At 42.0% G+C, this 17500-nt stretch overlaps 1 protein-coding gene across 1 annotated transcript in view; it reads left to right on the forward strand.

Annotated features, from left to right (window-relative positions):
* The window catches only part of IGDCC4 (immunoglobulin superfamily DCC subclass member 4), a gene marked incomplete at both ends in the record, with an annotated part of 82117 nt that overhangs the window by 17658 nt on the left and 46959 nt on the right, over positions 1–17500 (forward strand). The window contains 4 exon segments of the mRNA XM_083371314.1: positions 10281–10404; positions 10739–10989; positions 15214–15355; positions 16287–16420. Of these exon segments, the coding sequence (XP_083227440.1) occupies positions 10281–10404; positions 10739–10989; positions 15214–15355; positions 16287–16420 (651 nt within the window).

Raw genomic sequence — 17500 nt, forward strand, 5'->3', positions numbered from 1 at the left:
CACAGGATGCAGACAACACACAAAACCACGCTCCCTTCAGTCTGTGGAAAAACCTCTCTCCACGTAACCGGTCCCTGGTACCCAAAAGGTTGGGGACCTCTGCTCTATAAAGAGAGATCCATCACAGATAAGGCCATTCTCCTTGGTCCTGTTAGGTGGCCTTCCTTAGGAGCAATTCCAGCCTCCCTGCTCTGAGGGGTCAGGTTGATGTGACCAAGAAAATATGTCATTCAAATAACCTGGGCCCAAACCAGGCTTAATCTAAATGGGTTAACGCTCTGGTGTACATGATTCCCTTATTCTCTCCCCCTGTAGATGTTGAAGCAACCCCTAAGACTGAACATGGACCGCGGTCATTCATGGTGGCCCAAAGCTTAATCTGACCCATCTTTACGATTTACCTTCTTAAATTTTTAAAAGCTCCGGATGCTGACAAATCCAAATGCATTTTTTATTTCTTTTCCCAGGGCTTCCACATTGCATATCGCGCAAAGAGTAATAGCTCATTTGCTTTAGTTTTATAGCACCCTTCATAGGAGAGGAGAGGAGGTTTTAACGTCTTGGCAACCACGTTGCCTTTTGTAGTCTGCTAATGAAAAGGAAAAAAAAACCTATTAAAGCTTTAAAAGTTTTAGCTACCAGTTCAAGCTGGATATTTTTGTCCAGCACATCAGACCGCCTGCAACCAATGGGGCAAATGGATTAGAAGAAAGAACCCAGTTACCTACTTGAAATGGAATTTTTTCTTTCTTTAACGGTCTCAATTCCCAGACCTGTTGGATCCTCAAAACTGTAAATCAGTGATCCCCAAACTTTGCGGACTGGCAAGCGGGGGAGGGAGAGGGAATGGTTACACACGAGTAGCAGGCGTGTTCATGCTCACCTGCTGCTTGTGTAAGTGGAGCTGCGGGCACTTACCTGCCCGTTTGCAAATGGACGGTAGTGGGTCCCAGCCTGGGGGGGGGGTTGGGGACCCCTGCTCTAAATGGATCCTCATACTCCTCCCTAGGCTGATCTTGGGAGTTGGGACAAGTTCCAGAAAAGGATGCGATGTCGGCAGATGATCTTCTACCTAGAGGGCAGGTACATTCTGTTCCTGAAAAGAACATCGGAGTCAGAAAATAGAAGCTAGAAGGTCTCAGGTGGATTAGCATACTCGGGTCGATCTAAACATGATCCATATTAGCATAATGACTACCTGATTCCTTAAGCAAAGTCATAGGCTTCAGTTTATGACGTCCTGACATAAAGTCTTTTTTCCTCCGGGGTAGGCAACCTTGGCTCTTTTATGACTCGTGGACCTCAATTCCCAGAATTCCTGAGCCAGCCTGGCTCAGCTTGGAAACCTCTCCCTTTCCCCTCAGCGTGGCTGGCTCAGGAATTCTGGGAGTTGAAGTCCACGAGTCATCAAAGAGCCAAGGTTGCCTACACTGACTTTTCTATGAATCTGAGTACAGGTAATCCTCAACTTATGATCACAATTGAGCCCAAAATTACTGTTGCTAAGCGAGACAGTTGTTAAGTGAGTTTTGCTCCATTTTAGGACCTTTGTTGCAACTATTGTTGCAAGAATCACTGCAGTTGTCAAGTTGGAACACAGTTCACAAGGTGAATCTGCCCCCCCCCTTGAATTGGTTTGTCAGAAGTTCGCAAAAGGTGATCACGTGACCCCAGGACACTGCAACCGTCATAAATGTGAGCCAGTTGCCAAGCATCTGAAGGAAACGAAGGAAGAGTCATTCCTTGTGGGAAAATGATAGGCAGGAAAGAAAGTGTTTCTGGTTTCTTTTCAGTGAAAGCAGATGTTAAACTGATGATTTGATATGATTCTAAGTGGTGCACACTCATAAATAGAAAACTGAGTTGTTCTTTTTTTTAAAAAAAGCAAGCAGAGCTGCAACTTGTGGCATAGCCACAAGTGTCAGGGAGGTGGGAAGGAGAACACACAATGGTGTGAGAGAAGCTTCCCTTTTTATATTTATGTCGCTGCACTGCACACAGGTAACAAAGAGTTTGTCATTTTAATTACTTAAATTGATTTATATGTCCCTTCTATGACTCTAACATAGCATTAACAAATGTGACTCTAAATAAAAATTAAAACAAAGAAGATACACCATCAGCACAAACAAAGGCCCTGACTAAAACAGCACCAACGCCATTTTCTAGCTCCTAATCAAGACCTTCATGGAAAAAAACAAGATTTTAAAACCTTATGGGGGACTAATAAGGTTGGGGCCATCCCACTCATGCAGGCACATACACAAAGACACAAATGTAATTCAAATTAGAGATAGCTTCTATGTTTACTTTGCAGGAGTTTAATAATTTTCCCTTCCTGAACATAAAACAACGGCTTGGTATCTTATGGGTAGAAAAATGACCCTGAATCTGGTTAAAAAGGGCCCTGGCATTTTCAGAATTTGAGATCTTTCCGCGAAGAAAGGTCTCATGAACTATTCTGCACCACTGACTTTCATTCCTGATAATTTGAGCAGGAATGCCAAATGATTTGTGCAAAAGTAAAATGAATCATTTGGGGGGGTCTTGTTGCAATGTATTCTTTTAGAGGTTTGGGAAGCTCTTGAATGTTAACTCAGAAGATACATACATCTCTGGATGGATGTTGTTGTGTTTTTTGTTCTGCAGAGGAGTTATCTTTTGTTTGTCTTCTCCACATTCTGAAGAGCTAAGTTTTATTTACACTTATCAGCTGTCTCTTTGGTAAGGTAGCCTTTTAGGACAGTCACATCTGTGTTCCCAATGAAGATTGAGATCCAGTATCAATTGGACTACAGTTGAAAGGGACTTTGAAGGTCTTCTAGTCCAACTCCCTGCTTAAGAATGGGTCCCCAACTGCCAGTCCATGGACCAATACCAGGCCGTGGCATGCTGGCAACCTGGCTGCACAAACAAACAAAGCCCCAACAGTGAGATGCAGGCAGCACATGAAACCATGGACCCTCCAGTCCGCGGAAAAACGTCTCCCCACGGAACCGATCCCTGGTGTCCAAAAGGTTGGGGACCTCTGCCCTATACCACTTCAGAGAAGTGGCTGTCCAGTGTTTTAAAAACATCTGAAGGCAAGCTGTTCCAATGATAAAAGGTAAAGGTAAAGGTTCCCCCGCACATGCGTGCTAGTCGTTTCCGACTCTAGGGGCCGGTGCTCATCTCCGTTTCAAAGCCGAAGAGCCAGCGCTTGTCCGAGGACGTCTCCGTGGTCATGTGGCCGGCATGACTAGACGCCAAAGGCGCACGAAACGCTGTTACCTTCCCACCGTAGTGGTCCCTATTTTTCTACTTGCATTTTTACGTGCTTTCGAACTGCTAGGTTGGCAGAAGCTTGGACGAGTAACAGGCGCTCACTCTGTTACGCGGCACTCGGGATTCAACCCGCCAAACTGCCGACCTTCTGATCGACAACCTCAGCGTCCTAACCCACTGAGCCACCGTGTTCCTTTTCTTCCATTGATAACAGTAATTTTTCTCACTGTTACGAAGTTTCTCCTTACTTCTAAGTTGGATCTCTCCTTGATTAGTTTCCATCCATTGTTTCTTGTCTTGCCTTCCGGTGCTTTGGAATCTGTGTGTTGTTTTATTCCATGATGTAAGATATCTTTTTCTTGTGGACAAAGATCAGAGTTGAGAGGTGTCACTCCTGAAGCTTTTCATAAAATCTCAGCAAAAGTTAACAAACTGGGAATTCCTTATCTAAAGGCCCTGTGGTGGAATGGCGTTGGCCCTGGTTCAAATCCAACTTCAACCATGGAGGGTGACTGGGCCCTGTCTCAGCCTAACATTGTAGAGTTGAAGAACGCCATATAAGTGTCTTGAGTTTCTGGAGAACCAATAAAACTTGCAAAATAATGAAAGAATGTTGGGATGAGGAGAAGGTCAGGCAGCAATAGTTTAAAGGAATTAATTTCTGCTAGTTTCTTTATGCTCCATCAACAGTGAGGAATTATCATTTGGAGATTTCAGTGCCAAACTGATGAAAGGCAAATATATTAAATACACATATTTTACAGGTGAGGTGCCCTGAGGCTGAGTGAGAGATTAATGGATTGTAATTTTTTTTATATGCTGTAAATCAGGGGTCCTCAACCTTGGCAACTTTAAGACTTGTGGACTTCAACTCCCAGAATTCTGGGAGTTGAAGTCCACAAGTCTTAAAGTTGCCAACATTGAGGACCCCTGCTGTAAATGATTCTCAGGAAAATCTTTCTAAAATCTTTCTGGGAGTTGAAGTCCACAAGTCTTAAAGTTGCCAAGACTGAGGACCCCTGCTGTAAATGATTCTCAGGAAAATCCTTCTAAAGGATAAGGTCCAAATTAGAGAATAAAAAAAATAAGCAATTAGGGTATGACTAACAGTGTGCTAACTAGAAATGCTGAAGAGCAGCCGATTTGTGTCATTCCACATTTTAAGTATAAAATCCCATTTTACAGTTGGGACACGTCGAGGCTCAGAGTTAAATCAATTTGTGGTCTGCTGAGCAAATATCTGTGCATAAATTTGTAGTCTTCTGGGAGGTGGGTTTCTGTTGAACAACTGGGAATCAGTTGCTGCACTTTTGCAAATTAGGAACAGTCAGTGCAGTGGATGGTTGTTGTTTTCTGGAAAAATATTTGGGTAGCATATTTGACGTGAAAAAGCAGACTTAGACTTATGCAGAAAAAATGGAGGTGAGAAAGGAAAGATCTTTCTGAAAAATTTCTCTTCCAACAGCTTTTCCAACTAGTAGCTGCACCTGGTGGATCTTTATTGATCTCAGAAAGTTAGACAGGAGAGACCTCATTGGGGGGAAAAATCCCAAGGGATGCAGGATGAATGGAAAGCCAAAAAAAAAAAATCTTGAAAGAAGAGAGTGACAAAAAAAAAGCCTCTGGATTGTTGCCAAAAAAAAAAAAACACCCTGTCTGGGAGTGTCCATTGATGTCATCAGAAGCCAGGCTTGAATTCAAGAGAGATTTGACTTTATTAGGCGGTTGGGGTGAGAACAACTGTCCGAAGTGCATGGGTTGTTCTCAAGTTACATCAGCTACAAGATTCTTGGCAATCAGGCCTGGGAAAGTTCTCTCTCTAGTGGGAGAAAAATATTTGGGGGGCTGCATACATGGTTACTTGACCTACCCTGAAACCAAACGGTTCTGTAGCTTCCATGGAGTTTGAAGAACACATTCTGCAAATGTGTTCATTGTAGTGTATCACTTATAGCAGAGGTCCCCAACGTTTTGGGCACCAGGGACCGGTTCCATGGACAGAGGTGTTTCTGTGGACCGGAGGGGACGTGGTTTCGTGTGCTGCTTGCATCCCATGGATGGGATGCTTCGCTTGTTTGTGAGGTCTGGTTTCTGGCCTGGTTCCGGTCCACGGACCAACGGTTGGGGAGCCCTGACTTTGAGAAGATCCCTGAGGATGGGCTCCAGCACCAATCCAAAAGCTCAGAAGACACATCTCTGGTTCTGGGGACTGACCCAGATTGGATCCCGTATTGTTTATGGCTTATGCTTTAAGATTGTAGGTGAACTGGGACACTATGACTAGATTCTCACATTATGCTAAGCTGGGTCTTGCTTAACAGTGACTTACAGGTACTCCTGGACTTCACAACTGCAATTAAGTCCAAAATTTCCACTGCTAACCAAGGGAGTTGTTAAGTGAGTTTTGCCCCATTTTTCCACCACAGTTCTTAAGCGAATCACTGCAGGGGTTAAGTTAGCCACGCGGTTGTTAAGTAAATCTGATTTCCTTGTTGACTTTCCTTGTCAGAAGGTCACCAAAGTTGATCTCACGACCCTCGGATGGAGGAACCGTCATAAATGCATGCCAGTTGCCAAACGTACTGTATGAATTTTGATCACATGACCACGGGGATGCTGCAACGGTCGTAACGGTGAAAAATGGTCATAAGTCACTTTTCCCAGTGCTGTTGTAACTTTGAGCAGTCGCTAAACGAACAGTAGTAAGTCAGGGATTACCTGTACTGATTTAATAGCAGTGAACATAGAATGTAAGAATTGGAAAGTCCTTTGGAAATCATTTAGCCCAGGGGTAGGCAACCTTGGCTCTTTTATGACTCGTGGACTTCAACTCCCAGAATTCCTGAGCCACCATGGCTCAGCTTGGAAACCTCTCCCTTTCCCATCAGCATGGCTGGCTCAGAAATATAGGGATTCAAATTCAATTATCTTAAGACTGTCTAGCCTTCATGTTAACAAAGGCAAAGGTTGGACAGCCATTTGTGTGAGATGATAAGAGGACTCCTGGCCTGAGCACAAGTTAGATTAGAAAACATCCAAGGTAACACTCAATTTTCCAAAAAAGGAGAGCCCACCATGATTTTACTTGTGGGAAGATTTTCCTAACATTCAGTTGAAATCTGTTGTCTTGTAATTTAAATCCATACCCTCTACTGTGGAATTTAATAGAAAAGTGCTAACATGGTTGACTCAGCCTTCCATCCTTCCGAGGTAGGTAAAATGAGGACCCAGATTGTTGGGGGCAATTAAGCTGACTTTGTAATAATGCCGCTTGGGGGGGGTGTGAAAGCCCTAATAAGCAGGCATATGCATAGAATGAAGGCTACTGCTAAGCTTGTAAGCCGCCCTGAGTCTTCGGAGAAGGGCGGGATATAAATGGAATTAAAATTAAAAATTAAATTAAAATTCTGGGAGTTGAAGTCCACGAGTCATAAAAGAGCCAAAGTTGCCTACCCCTGATTTAGCCCAAACACTGCCCATTGCAAAAATCCGTTAATGCCTTGGTTGGCTTCCCTGGATATGCAAACCTCTTAATCATGGCTGATGAGCTATGACCAAAAATCTGGCACATATTATCCTTTGTGGTGGACCTGTGTTAAAGCAAAAAAAAAAAGGACAAAAATACACGTTTGGTTAGAAAAGATGTTCAGAAAACATGTAGATTTTAAACCTGAACTTTTCTTACTAGGTATAATATGAGAAAAATCTGATAAGCAAAGTGTATATTTAACATTGCACGTAACTAACAGCAGCGAGGATTGTATTTGCTCAGCATTGGAAGAATGAAGAGACACCACTAGATGAAGAGATAATCAAGAAGATATTGGACTGTGCTGAAGTGGACAGACTGAGAATCAAAGAGAAAGAAGATAACAGAATATTTTCAAACATGGAACTTATTTTGTCAATGGTTGGAAAAAAAGGGTAGAGACTAAGAATGTAAGCTGTATCGTCAAGCAAACAAATTAACCCAGACAACACGATGTTTATTGAGCACTAATCAAATATAATAATAGAAAATTAATTTAAAAAATTTGAAAAAAAATCATGGCTGACGAGCTAGATTCATTCAAGTTACTAAACCAAGCTTAGCACTTTTTGGCTTGGCAGGCTGTATGAACCAGGTCTCATTCAACAAATCACAGAGATGATAATAGTAAAGGTAAAGGTTCCCCCGCACTTGCGTGCTAGTCGTTTCCAACTCTAGGTGCCGTTGCTCATCTCCGTTTCAAAGCCGAAGAGCCAGTGCTTGTCCGAGGATGTCTCCGTGGTCATGTGGCCGGCATGACTAGACGCTGTTACCTTCCCACCTTAGTGGTCCCTATTTTTATACTTGCATTTTTATGTGCTTTCGAACTGCTAGGTTGGCAGAAGCTGGGACGAGTAACAGGCGCTCACTCTGCTACGCGGCACTCGGGATTCGGCCCGCCAAACTGCCGACCTTCTGATCGACAAGCTCAGCGTCCTAACCCACTGAGCCACCACGTCCCTGAGATGATAATAATTAGCAACAGTTGTGGTTTATAGATCACAGCTTTTGGTTTAAGTTGTGAACTGGGTGATTCTGCTTGGCTCAAAATGTATCCTGGTTTAAAAGAAACCACATTTTAGTGGGCATAAGGTAAAAGACCAAATGGTGTGAAACCACTCCCGTTGTTTAAAAGAAGCCACCAAGATTCCCGGAGGGAGATCTTCATTAAATGTGATCAGCATATAGGGCAAAGAGCTAAGAGACAGAGATTCTTTGGGGAGTGCGTTAGTTATAAAAATAAAGCCCGTAAATAAATAAATAACCCCAGCCAATTATGTGGGTCATCACAGGAGACCAGGAATTCTATGAAGCCAAATGCAAGGCATTCCTTGTGTTGGGCTGGTAGAATACCGACAAGCCTTCTTTCTTTTTCTTTCATCTTTCTTTCTTTCTTTCTCCCTTCCATGCACCTTTTTATCAGTGTGACAAAATAGCCAGGTTGAGTTCTTGGAGAAAAATTACAGAAATGTATTGAGCCAAGTCGACCATAAAAGGGTGAAGGCATAGAATATAGAATAACAGAGTTGGAAGGGTTCTCAGAGGTCTTCTTGTTCTGGTCCAACCCTTTGCTCCAGTCTTTTTTTGAAAGTCTTCAGTGATGGATCACCCACACAGCTTCTGAAGGCAAGTTATTCCATTGGTTAATTGTTCTAACTGTCAGGAAATTTCTCCTTAGCTCTAGGTTGGATCGCTCCTTGATGAGTTTCCATCTGTTACTTCTTCTCCTGCCCTCAGGTGCTTTGGAGAACAGGTTGATCCCCCCTTCTTTGTGGCAGCCCCTGAGATATTGGAACACAGCTATCCCAAAACCCCTAGTCCTTCTCTTCATTGAACTAGACACACCCAATTCCCACAACTGTTCACCATATCCTTTAGCCTCCTGTCCCCACAACTTCTGAAGGCAAGTTATTCCATTGGTTAATTGCTCTCACATTTCGCCTTAGTTCTAGGTTGCTTCTCTCCTTGGTTACTTTCCAACCGTTGTTTCTTGTCTTGCCTTCTGGAGTTTTGGAAAATAGGTTGGTCCCCCTCGGGCTTGTAGGCGCCTTTCAAACATTGGAACATTGCTAACATATCCCCTCTAGTCCTTCTTTTCATTAGACTTGACATACCCAATTCCTGGAACCGTTCTTCATACGTTTTAGCCCCCAGCCCCCTAACCATTGAAGGAAAGAAGGCCTCGAAGGAAGGGTCTTGCATTAAAGAACTGGGCTAGCCCAGGTAAGAAGGAGCTGCTTGGTTAAACAGCAGGCAATGCTTAGCTCTGAAATATTAGCACTTGGATGGATTGTGCAGGCAAGGAGAACAGACTACTTTAAATTAATGGAGCAGTTAACCATTTTATTCGCCAATAATGTGAGGGTTTCCCCTCCCCCCCCCCAGTTGCCTTTGCCATTTCTTTAAAGCTTTCAACATCTCTTGTGTTAATTCTGGGCATTGGTGCAGTTAATTACAAGCTCATAAGTGTATTTGCTTCCCTCTTTGCATTCTCCCCTGCGCACCCCCAACACAGCCTGTTTATCGGCAGTTGCTAGCAAAAGGATTAAATAGGCTGCTGGAATCGCCGTAAAATCTATTCAAGCATGGGCAGACAGCCACACTGTTTCTCACCCAGGCTTATTTAAAAAAAAAAAAGTGTCACAGATCCAGGGAAACAAAAATCAGCCAGCTGGAATACAGATTGATTGAGAGCAGAGTGGCAGAAAGTGGCATCCAAGTCTTTTATGTGCAGGTCATCCTCAACTTATCTCCACAATTCAGCCCAAATTTTCTCTTGCTAAGCAAGACAGTTGTTAAGGGAATTTTACCTCATTTTACGACCTCTCTTGCCAAGGCTGTTAAGCAAATCACTGCCTTTGTTTAAATTAGTAACCCGGTTGTTAAGTGAAAATCTCTCTCTCTCTCTCTCTCTCTCTCTCTCTCTCTCTCTCTCTCTCTCTCTCTCTCTCTCTCACACACACACACACACACACACACACACACACACAGAGCATGTCTCCTTTTTATTTGCAAAGAAAAGACTGTGGGGTTGTTAATTTAACTGGGTTTTAGATTTACTCTTCGGGCTTGAATTTAATTTAATTGTTTTAATTGATTTTAATTTTTGTATTTCATGGTTTTAACTGCCCTGTAAACCGCCCTGAGTCCTACGGGAATAGGGCGGTATACAAATTCAATAAAATAAAATAAAACAAAATAAATTTATCTACTTGTCAAGAAAATACCATTTTTTTTATGATGAACTCTTATAACAGAATTGGAAGGGACCTTGGAGGTCTTCTAGTCCAGCCTCCCACTCAAGCAAATGATTGGACAATGATTGTCTCTTCTTAAAATCCTTGATCTTTGCTTACTCAACCCACTGAGCTTACTTTATTTTGACTTATGCACGGTGGGAACTTGGCCAATTCGGACTGATTCGGTAGACTGTAATTATACAAACTGTGGGTTAACATGAGTTGGGGGTCATCTCATTTGCCTGCAGGAGAACCCTCTCAAGTGCGGGCCTTGGAGTTGAGCTGTGGCTCTGGAACTGGACCAGTGACATTGGACCCTCATGAGATGTTGGAGCTGAGTTGCAACCTGTTTCCTGATGTCAGCCCTTCGAGGTAGGTCGGCTCAAGGCAAAGACACTGTCAGGATTCCAGCAATCTTGCTTGCTTTATTGTTGTAGGACAGTGTTTCTCAGCGTTGACAACTTTAAGACATGTGGACCTCAACTCCCAGAATTCCCCATGCTGGCTTAAAGATGCCAAGGTTGAGAAACACTGTTGTAGGGTATACTAATATAATCTTGCTAGAGTTGGTCTCTACAAGATCTTATACCAAACAAAATCAACGTAGAATTAGATTGAGCTTCTTTCTCACTCACTCTGGGTCCTCAGCACTGAGAAATCTTTTCCCTTCCCTTGTCGCTTCCTTGCTGCCTTTCTTCTTCCCAAGGCTAGGTCTCCGTTCCTTTCCATCCAGTGAGCAGCTTTCCAATATTACGTGGAAGAAGAACGGACATCCACTGGAAGAAGAAGGCAACCTCCGTGTCCTCCCCAACGGATCTTTGTTGATCACATCAACTGAGGGAGCTGTGAAACAGGACAACCACACAGGAGGCTCCAGTGTTGAAGGAAATTATTCTTGTACCCTTCATGGCCCATTTGGGTCAGTCACTGGCCAAACTCTGATGCTCCGAGAATCAAGTGAGTATTTTGTCCCCTGCAATTCGTTACAAAAGCCCTCAGGTGCTTCTAGTTCAGTATGCTTCTAGTCCTCAGAGTGGGGCAATACAATATATATTGTATTTCTGCAACATCTGAATGAGGATTACTGGTTCTTCAGAGATCCCTGGATCTCTGTTTGTTTTTATTTAGTGATCAAAATTCGGGCACTTGGGATGTGGCATGTATTTATGACAGCTGCACTATCCCTGAGTCATGTCATCTCCATTATGACTTTCCATCAGGCTTCCGCCAAGCAGAGTCAATGGGGGAAGCCCAATTTGCTTAATGACTGCATGACTCACTTAAGAACTTCAGTGATTCACTAAACAACGGTGGCAAAAAAAGTCATAAACCTGGGCCCGATTCACTTAACAATTGCCTGATTTAGCAACAGAAGTCCGGGTAGTTAAGTCAAGGACGACCTGTACATGAAGTAACACAACAGTTTCAATAAATCGTGACCACAATTCATTGTAATTGTCCATACATAATTCATGTAAGCAATGTATTCTTCAAACGTATTTTATTCATCTTTGTCCATTAGCAAACCTTGTTTGACAGGTTAAATAGCCAGTCAAGGAAGCGAAACCCACCTGAAATTCAATACTCCCTCTGCTCGTTTTTAAGTACAAGAAATAGAAGTTCTTGTGTCCAAGGGAACACACACCATAAAGCGAATCTCCTGACGGAAATTTTTCTTTTATTTTCATGCTCTTCATAAAAGGCTTCTCGAACGCATCCCGCAATCTTTACCCAATTTACACCAATTTGGTGTCGCCCAAATAAAAAACCTCACAAAGAATTTATGTTTCCCTCTTCTTCCCATATTGATTGATTGATTAATCAACAGACATATCAGAATGCACAATGTAAGGCAACAGCAAAAATCATAGACAACAAAAAGGGTGAAAGGCAGAACTAAAAGAAAATATTTTTGTATGAGCCCTATAATTTATCCCAAGCAGATCCAGTTCTCAATGGTTCTGCCCGATTCAGAGAACAGGCAATTTTATATGCCATATTTAATGGGTTCTGACCACTCATTAAATAGGTTGTTTTAATAAGAATCCCAATAGACCCGTGGTAGCGAACCTGTGGCACGCATGCCACAGGTGGCACGCAGAGCCCTCTCTGTGGGCACGCGCGCTGTCATCCCAGTCCTAGGCCTTTAGCTGGGTTTTATAAAACCTTTTTGCTTTAGGCCTCCACTGCTGTGTGCAAAAAAAAAAGGTTCAAATCAATCAATCAATTTCAACTTCTTGCAAAGAAGATCTTGCAACGTTGGAATTGATTGATTGAACTTTTTAGTCCTACCCAGTCTGCTGTTACCACTGCAGCCACGCCAACCCAATGAGCCACGCCCACCCAATGGGCCACACCCACCCAATGAGCCACGCCCACCCAATGGGCCACACCCACCCAATGAGCCATGCCCACCCAATGGGCCACACCCACCCAATGGGCCACGCCCACCCAACACCCGACGATACATAAGTGGGTTTTGTGTTGCCGTTTGGGCACTCGGTCTCTAAAAGGTTCGCCATCACTGCAACAGACCATTCCTCCCATGTGCAATCCAAAATACGGATGTCCCTATTTCTTACACACATATAAATAATAGAAGGTACCCTTGGCTTCCAACCAGAATTGAGCCCAAAATTTCCATTGCTAAGCGAGACGGTTCTGAGTTTGGCTCCATTTTACGACCTTTCTTGCCACAGTTGTTACGTGAATCACTGCAAGTTGTTAAGTTAGTAACATGGTTGTGAAGTGAATCTGGCTTCCCCATTGACTTTGATTGTGAGAAGGTGGCAAAAGAGGATCACGTGATCCGGGACACCGCAACATGTCAGTTGCCCAGCGTCTGAATTTCGATCACGTGACCCAGGGGATGATGCAACAACAGAGCCTTGGTGGAGCAGTGGGCTAATGCCTCCTTAAGTAACACCAGCTGCCTGCAATTAGTGCAGGTTTGAGTCCCACCAGGCTCAAGGTTGACTCAGCCTTCCATCCTTCCCAGGTAGGTAAAATGAGGACCCAGATTGTTGGGGGCAATAAGCTGACTTTGTAATAATGCCGCTTGGGGGGCCCCGAAAGCCCTAATAAGCAGGCATATACATAGAATGAAGGCTACTGCTAAGCTTGTAAGCCGCCCTGAGTCTTCGGAGAAGGGCGGGATATAAATGCAATAAAAAAAATAAAAAAATAAAAAAAAATAAAAGGGCCAAGTTTGAAGACCCTTGATTTAGATAATAGGCTAATGAGACGAAAGCCTTTAGAAACTCATGCAAATTTTGATATTTCTCCATAAGAGCCTTGGTGGAGCAGTGGGCTAATGCCTCCTTAAGTAACACCAGCTGCCTGCAATGAGTGCAGGTTCGAGTCCCACCAGGCTCAAGGTTGACTCAGCCTTCCATCCTTCCCAGGTAGGTAAAATGAGGACCCAGATTGTTGGGGGCAATAAGCTGACTTTGTAATAATGCCGCTTGGGGGGGGGGCAAAAGCCCTAATAAGCAGGCATATACATAGAATGAAGGCTACTGCTAAGCTTGTAAGCCGCCCTGAGTCTTCGGAGAAGGGCGGGATATAAATGCAATAAAAAAAATAAAAAAATAAAAAAAATAAAAGGGCCAAGTTTGAAGACCCTTGATTTAGATAATAGGCTAATGAGACGAAAGCCTTTAGAAACTCATGCAAATTTTGATATTTCTCCATAAGAGCCTTGGTGGAGCAGTGGGCTAATGCCTCCTTAAGTAACACCAGCTGCCTGCAATGAGTGCAGGTTCGAGTCCCACCAGGCTCAAGGTTGACTCAGCCTTCCATCCTTCCCAGGTAGGTAAAATGAGGACCCAGATTGTTGGGGGCAATAAGCTGACTTTGTAATAATGCCGCTTGGGGGGGGACGAAAGCCCTAATAAGCAGGCATATACATAGAATGAAGGCTACTGCTAAGCTTGTAAGCCGCCCTGAGTCTTCGGAGAAGGGCGGGATATAAATGCAATAAAAAAAATAAAAAAATAAAAAAAATAAAAGGGCCAAGTTTGAAGACCCTTGATTTAGATAATAGGCTAATGAGACGAAAGCCTTTAGAAACTCATGCAAATTTTGATATTTCTCCATAAAAGCCTTGGTGGAGCAGTGGGCTAATGCCTCCTTAAGTAACACCAGCTGCCTGCAATTAGTGCAGGTTCGAGTCCCACCAGGCTCAAGGTTGACTCAGCCTTCCATCCTTCCCAGGTAGGTAAAATGAGGACCCAGATTGTTGGGGGCAATTAAGCTGACTTTGTAATAATGCCGCTTGGGTGTGTGTGTGAAAGCCCTAATAAGCAGGCATATACATAGAATGAAGGCTACTGCTAAGCTTGTAAGCCGCCCTGAGTCTTCGGAGAAGGGCGGGATATAAATGGAATTAAAATAAAATAAAATAAAATAAAATAAAATAAAATAAAATAAAATAAAATAAAATAAAATAAAATAAAATAAAATAAAATAAAATAAAATAAAAAAATAAAATAAAATAAAATAAAATAATAAAATAATAAAATAAAATAAAATAAAATAAAATAAAATAAATAAAATAAAATAAAATAAAATAAACAATCATCGGTATGGAAAACAGTCCCTTTTTTCAGTGCCACCGGGACTTCAAACGGTCAGTAAACAAACATGTTGTAAGCTGAGAACTACCCACATGTACTGTGTCCTCTATCTCTGGAGTCCTACAAATACATTTGTTGGAAGAAATTTGGTCAATCCCTTCCATAGTTAAAGATTGTGTCCAATTGTTAGCCTGTCATCTATATGCTATATTAAGAACAAAAGTGTTAACAGGAAAAATAATAATAATATGTAAAAGTATAAACATAATTTAAAAATATTACTCATAATAGCAGAAAGATAAGATTAAAATTCCAAAATCCTCTGTTAACTAACTATTATTCTAATCAACCATGGCTTCAATTTGAAATCATCCACAAAATTAACCCTATTTTTTTAAAAAAAATATTTTGGTGCTTTGCTTTTTAATTTTCCTTCCCTAATCTAAATATTCTACAAAAATTAAAAAAACAAACACAAAAACCCAAGCAGTTACCAATAGTAGGTCAACACTATCTAAACCCAGATTGTTCATCCGCTTGGAATTCACGCCTCCCTTTTTTCTCTCTCTTTCCTCTTTCTCCGATCTCCCACCTCCTACCACAGCCTTGTCTCCGTTTTTCCAACATCCAGAACCCCAGTCTGTGCAAGAAAATGGCGTGGCTCGTTTTGAGTGTCGGATCAAGGGTTTGCCTGCTCCGGTCATAAGCTGGCAAAAAGACGAGGAGGCTGTGCCTTCGGAAGCAAGGTGAATTGTGCAGGGCTCACCCATCGCCTCCAACACAACAGAGTTAGTTAAGTTGGAACTGCTAAGCTTCACGGGTTGTGGCTTGCAAGCTGTGACGTATGCCTGAGCTTAATGCCTGAAGGTAGTTGTGTCAACTGACAGGTTTATCTCTGGATTGTCAGAATAGTCCATTGTGTCTGTCCATGACCAGTTCTAAGAGAGTCTGAAAGGGATACAAAACACAGAACAGGGAGCCTTGGTGACACATAGTTAGAATGCAGCATTGCAGGCAAACTCTGCCCACTGCCATCAGTTCGATCCTGACGGGGCTCAAGGTTGACTCCTTCCGAGGGGCAATAGGCTGACTCTGTATACATTTAGACAGGGCTGTGAAGTACCATGGGACAATATGTAAATCTAAGTGCTATTGCTATTAGCATAAAAAACCCTCGGGCTGGAAGGGACCTCAGAGGTCTTCCAACCGCCTGCTCAAGGTAGACTTTATACCATCCCAGTCAAATGGCTGCCCAGTCTATTTTTGAACACCTCCAGCGATGGCGCATCCACAACACTGGGAGGCAAGCTATCCCTTTGATTAATTGTTCTCGCTCTCAGGAAATGTCTCCTTTATTCTAGGTTGGACCATTCTTTAACAAGATTTCACCCATTGTACTTCTTGTCCTGCCCTCAGGTGCTCTGATCAATCAACCAATCCCCTCTTCTCTGTGACAGCTCCTCAAGTATGGGAAGACAGCTAAGGTGTCACCTCTAATCCTTCTCTTCATTAGGTTAGACAGACCTGGGTCCCTCAACCAATCACATCCTAGAAATTAGCCTCCAGATCCTTTATCATCTTTGCTGCTCTTCTTTGCACACTTTCTAGGGTCCTCTTGTATTTTGAGTTGATCCAGTGTGGGAATTAATCTTTCCCTCTTTGTCCTCCTGTTCGTAGGTTCATTATCCTTCCAAGTGGTGTCCTTCAGATCACAGATGTTCAGGAGAGGGATGCTGGAGCTTACCGTTGCGTGGCGACCCATGCAGCAGGAAGACGCTACAGCCTTGATGCTCCCCTCACTCTCTTGACAGGTACATTTTAGAAACTTTGGGGGAACTGAATCACGAGAGGCAACCTCTGAAGTTTTTCTCTCTCAGTCTCAGTTGCTTCCATCCGTTGCATGGATAGAATAGAAGAATAGAATAGAATAGAATAGAATAGAATAGAATAGAATAGAATAGAATAGAATAGAATAGAATAGAATAGAATAGAATAGAATAGAATAGAATTATGGAATAGAATAGAATAGAATAGAATAGAATAGAATAGAATAGAATAGAATAGAATAGAATAATGGAAAGAACAGAACAGAATAGAACAGAACAGAACAGAACAGAACAGAACAGAATAGAATAGAATAGAATAGAACAGAACAGAATAGAATTATGGAATAGAATAGAATAGAATAGAATAGAATAGAATAGAATAGAATAGAATAGAATAGAATAGAACAGAATAGAATTATGGAATAGAATAGAATAGAATAGAATAGAATAGAATAGAATAGAATAGATATTGGAATAGAATAGATATTGGAATGGAGTGGAGTGGAATAAATAGAATAGAATAGAATGGAATAGATATTGGAATAGAATAGAATAGAATAGAATAGAATAGAATAGAATAGAATAGAATAGAATAGAATAGAATAGAACAGAATAGAACAGAATAGAACAGAATAGAATTATGGAATAGAATAGAATAGAATAGAATAGAATAGAATAGAATAGAATAGAATAGAATAGAATAGAATAGAATAGAATAGAATAGAATAGAATAGAATAGAATAGAATTATGGAATAGAATAGAATAGAATAGAATAGAATAGAATAGAATAGAATAGAATAGAATAGAATAGAATATGGAATAAATGGAATAGAATAGAATAGAATAGAATAGAATAGAATAGAATAGAATAGAATAGAATAGAATAGAATAGAATAGAATAATATTCTATTCTATCCTATTCAAGGGCTTTTGAGGTAGCTCACTGGGAGGACTTTCAGATATTCTACAGCAAGAGTGAGCTTCAGCTTATGAAAGGCTGAAGTCTTCCCAATAGCCACAGGAGACCAATGGGTGAAGCAGGGACATCACTGGGAGGTAGGTGA

The sequence above is a fragment of the Vipera ursinii genome (genome assembly GCF_947247035.1).
Source record: "Vipera ursinii genome assembly, chromosome: 11".
NCBI lineage: Eukaryota > Metazoa > Chordata > Lepidosauria > Squamata > Viperidae > Vipera > Vipera ursinii.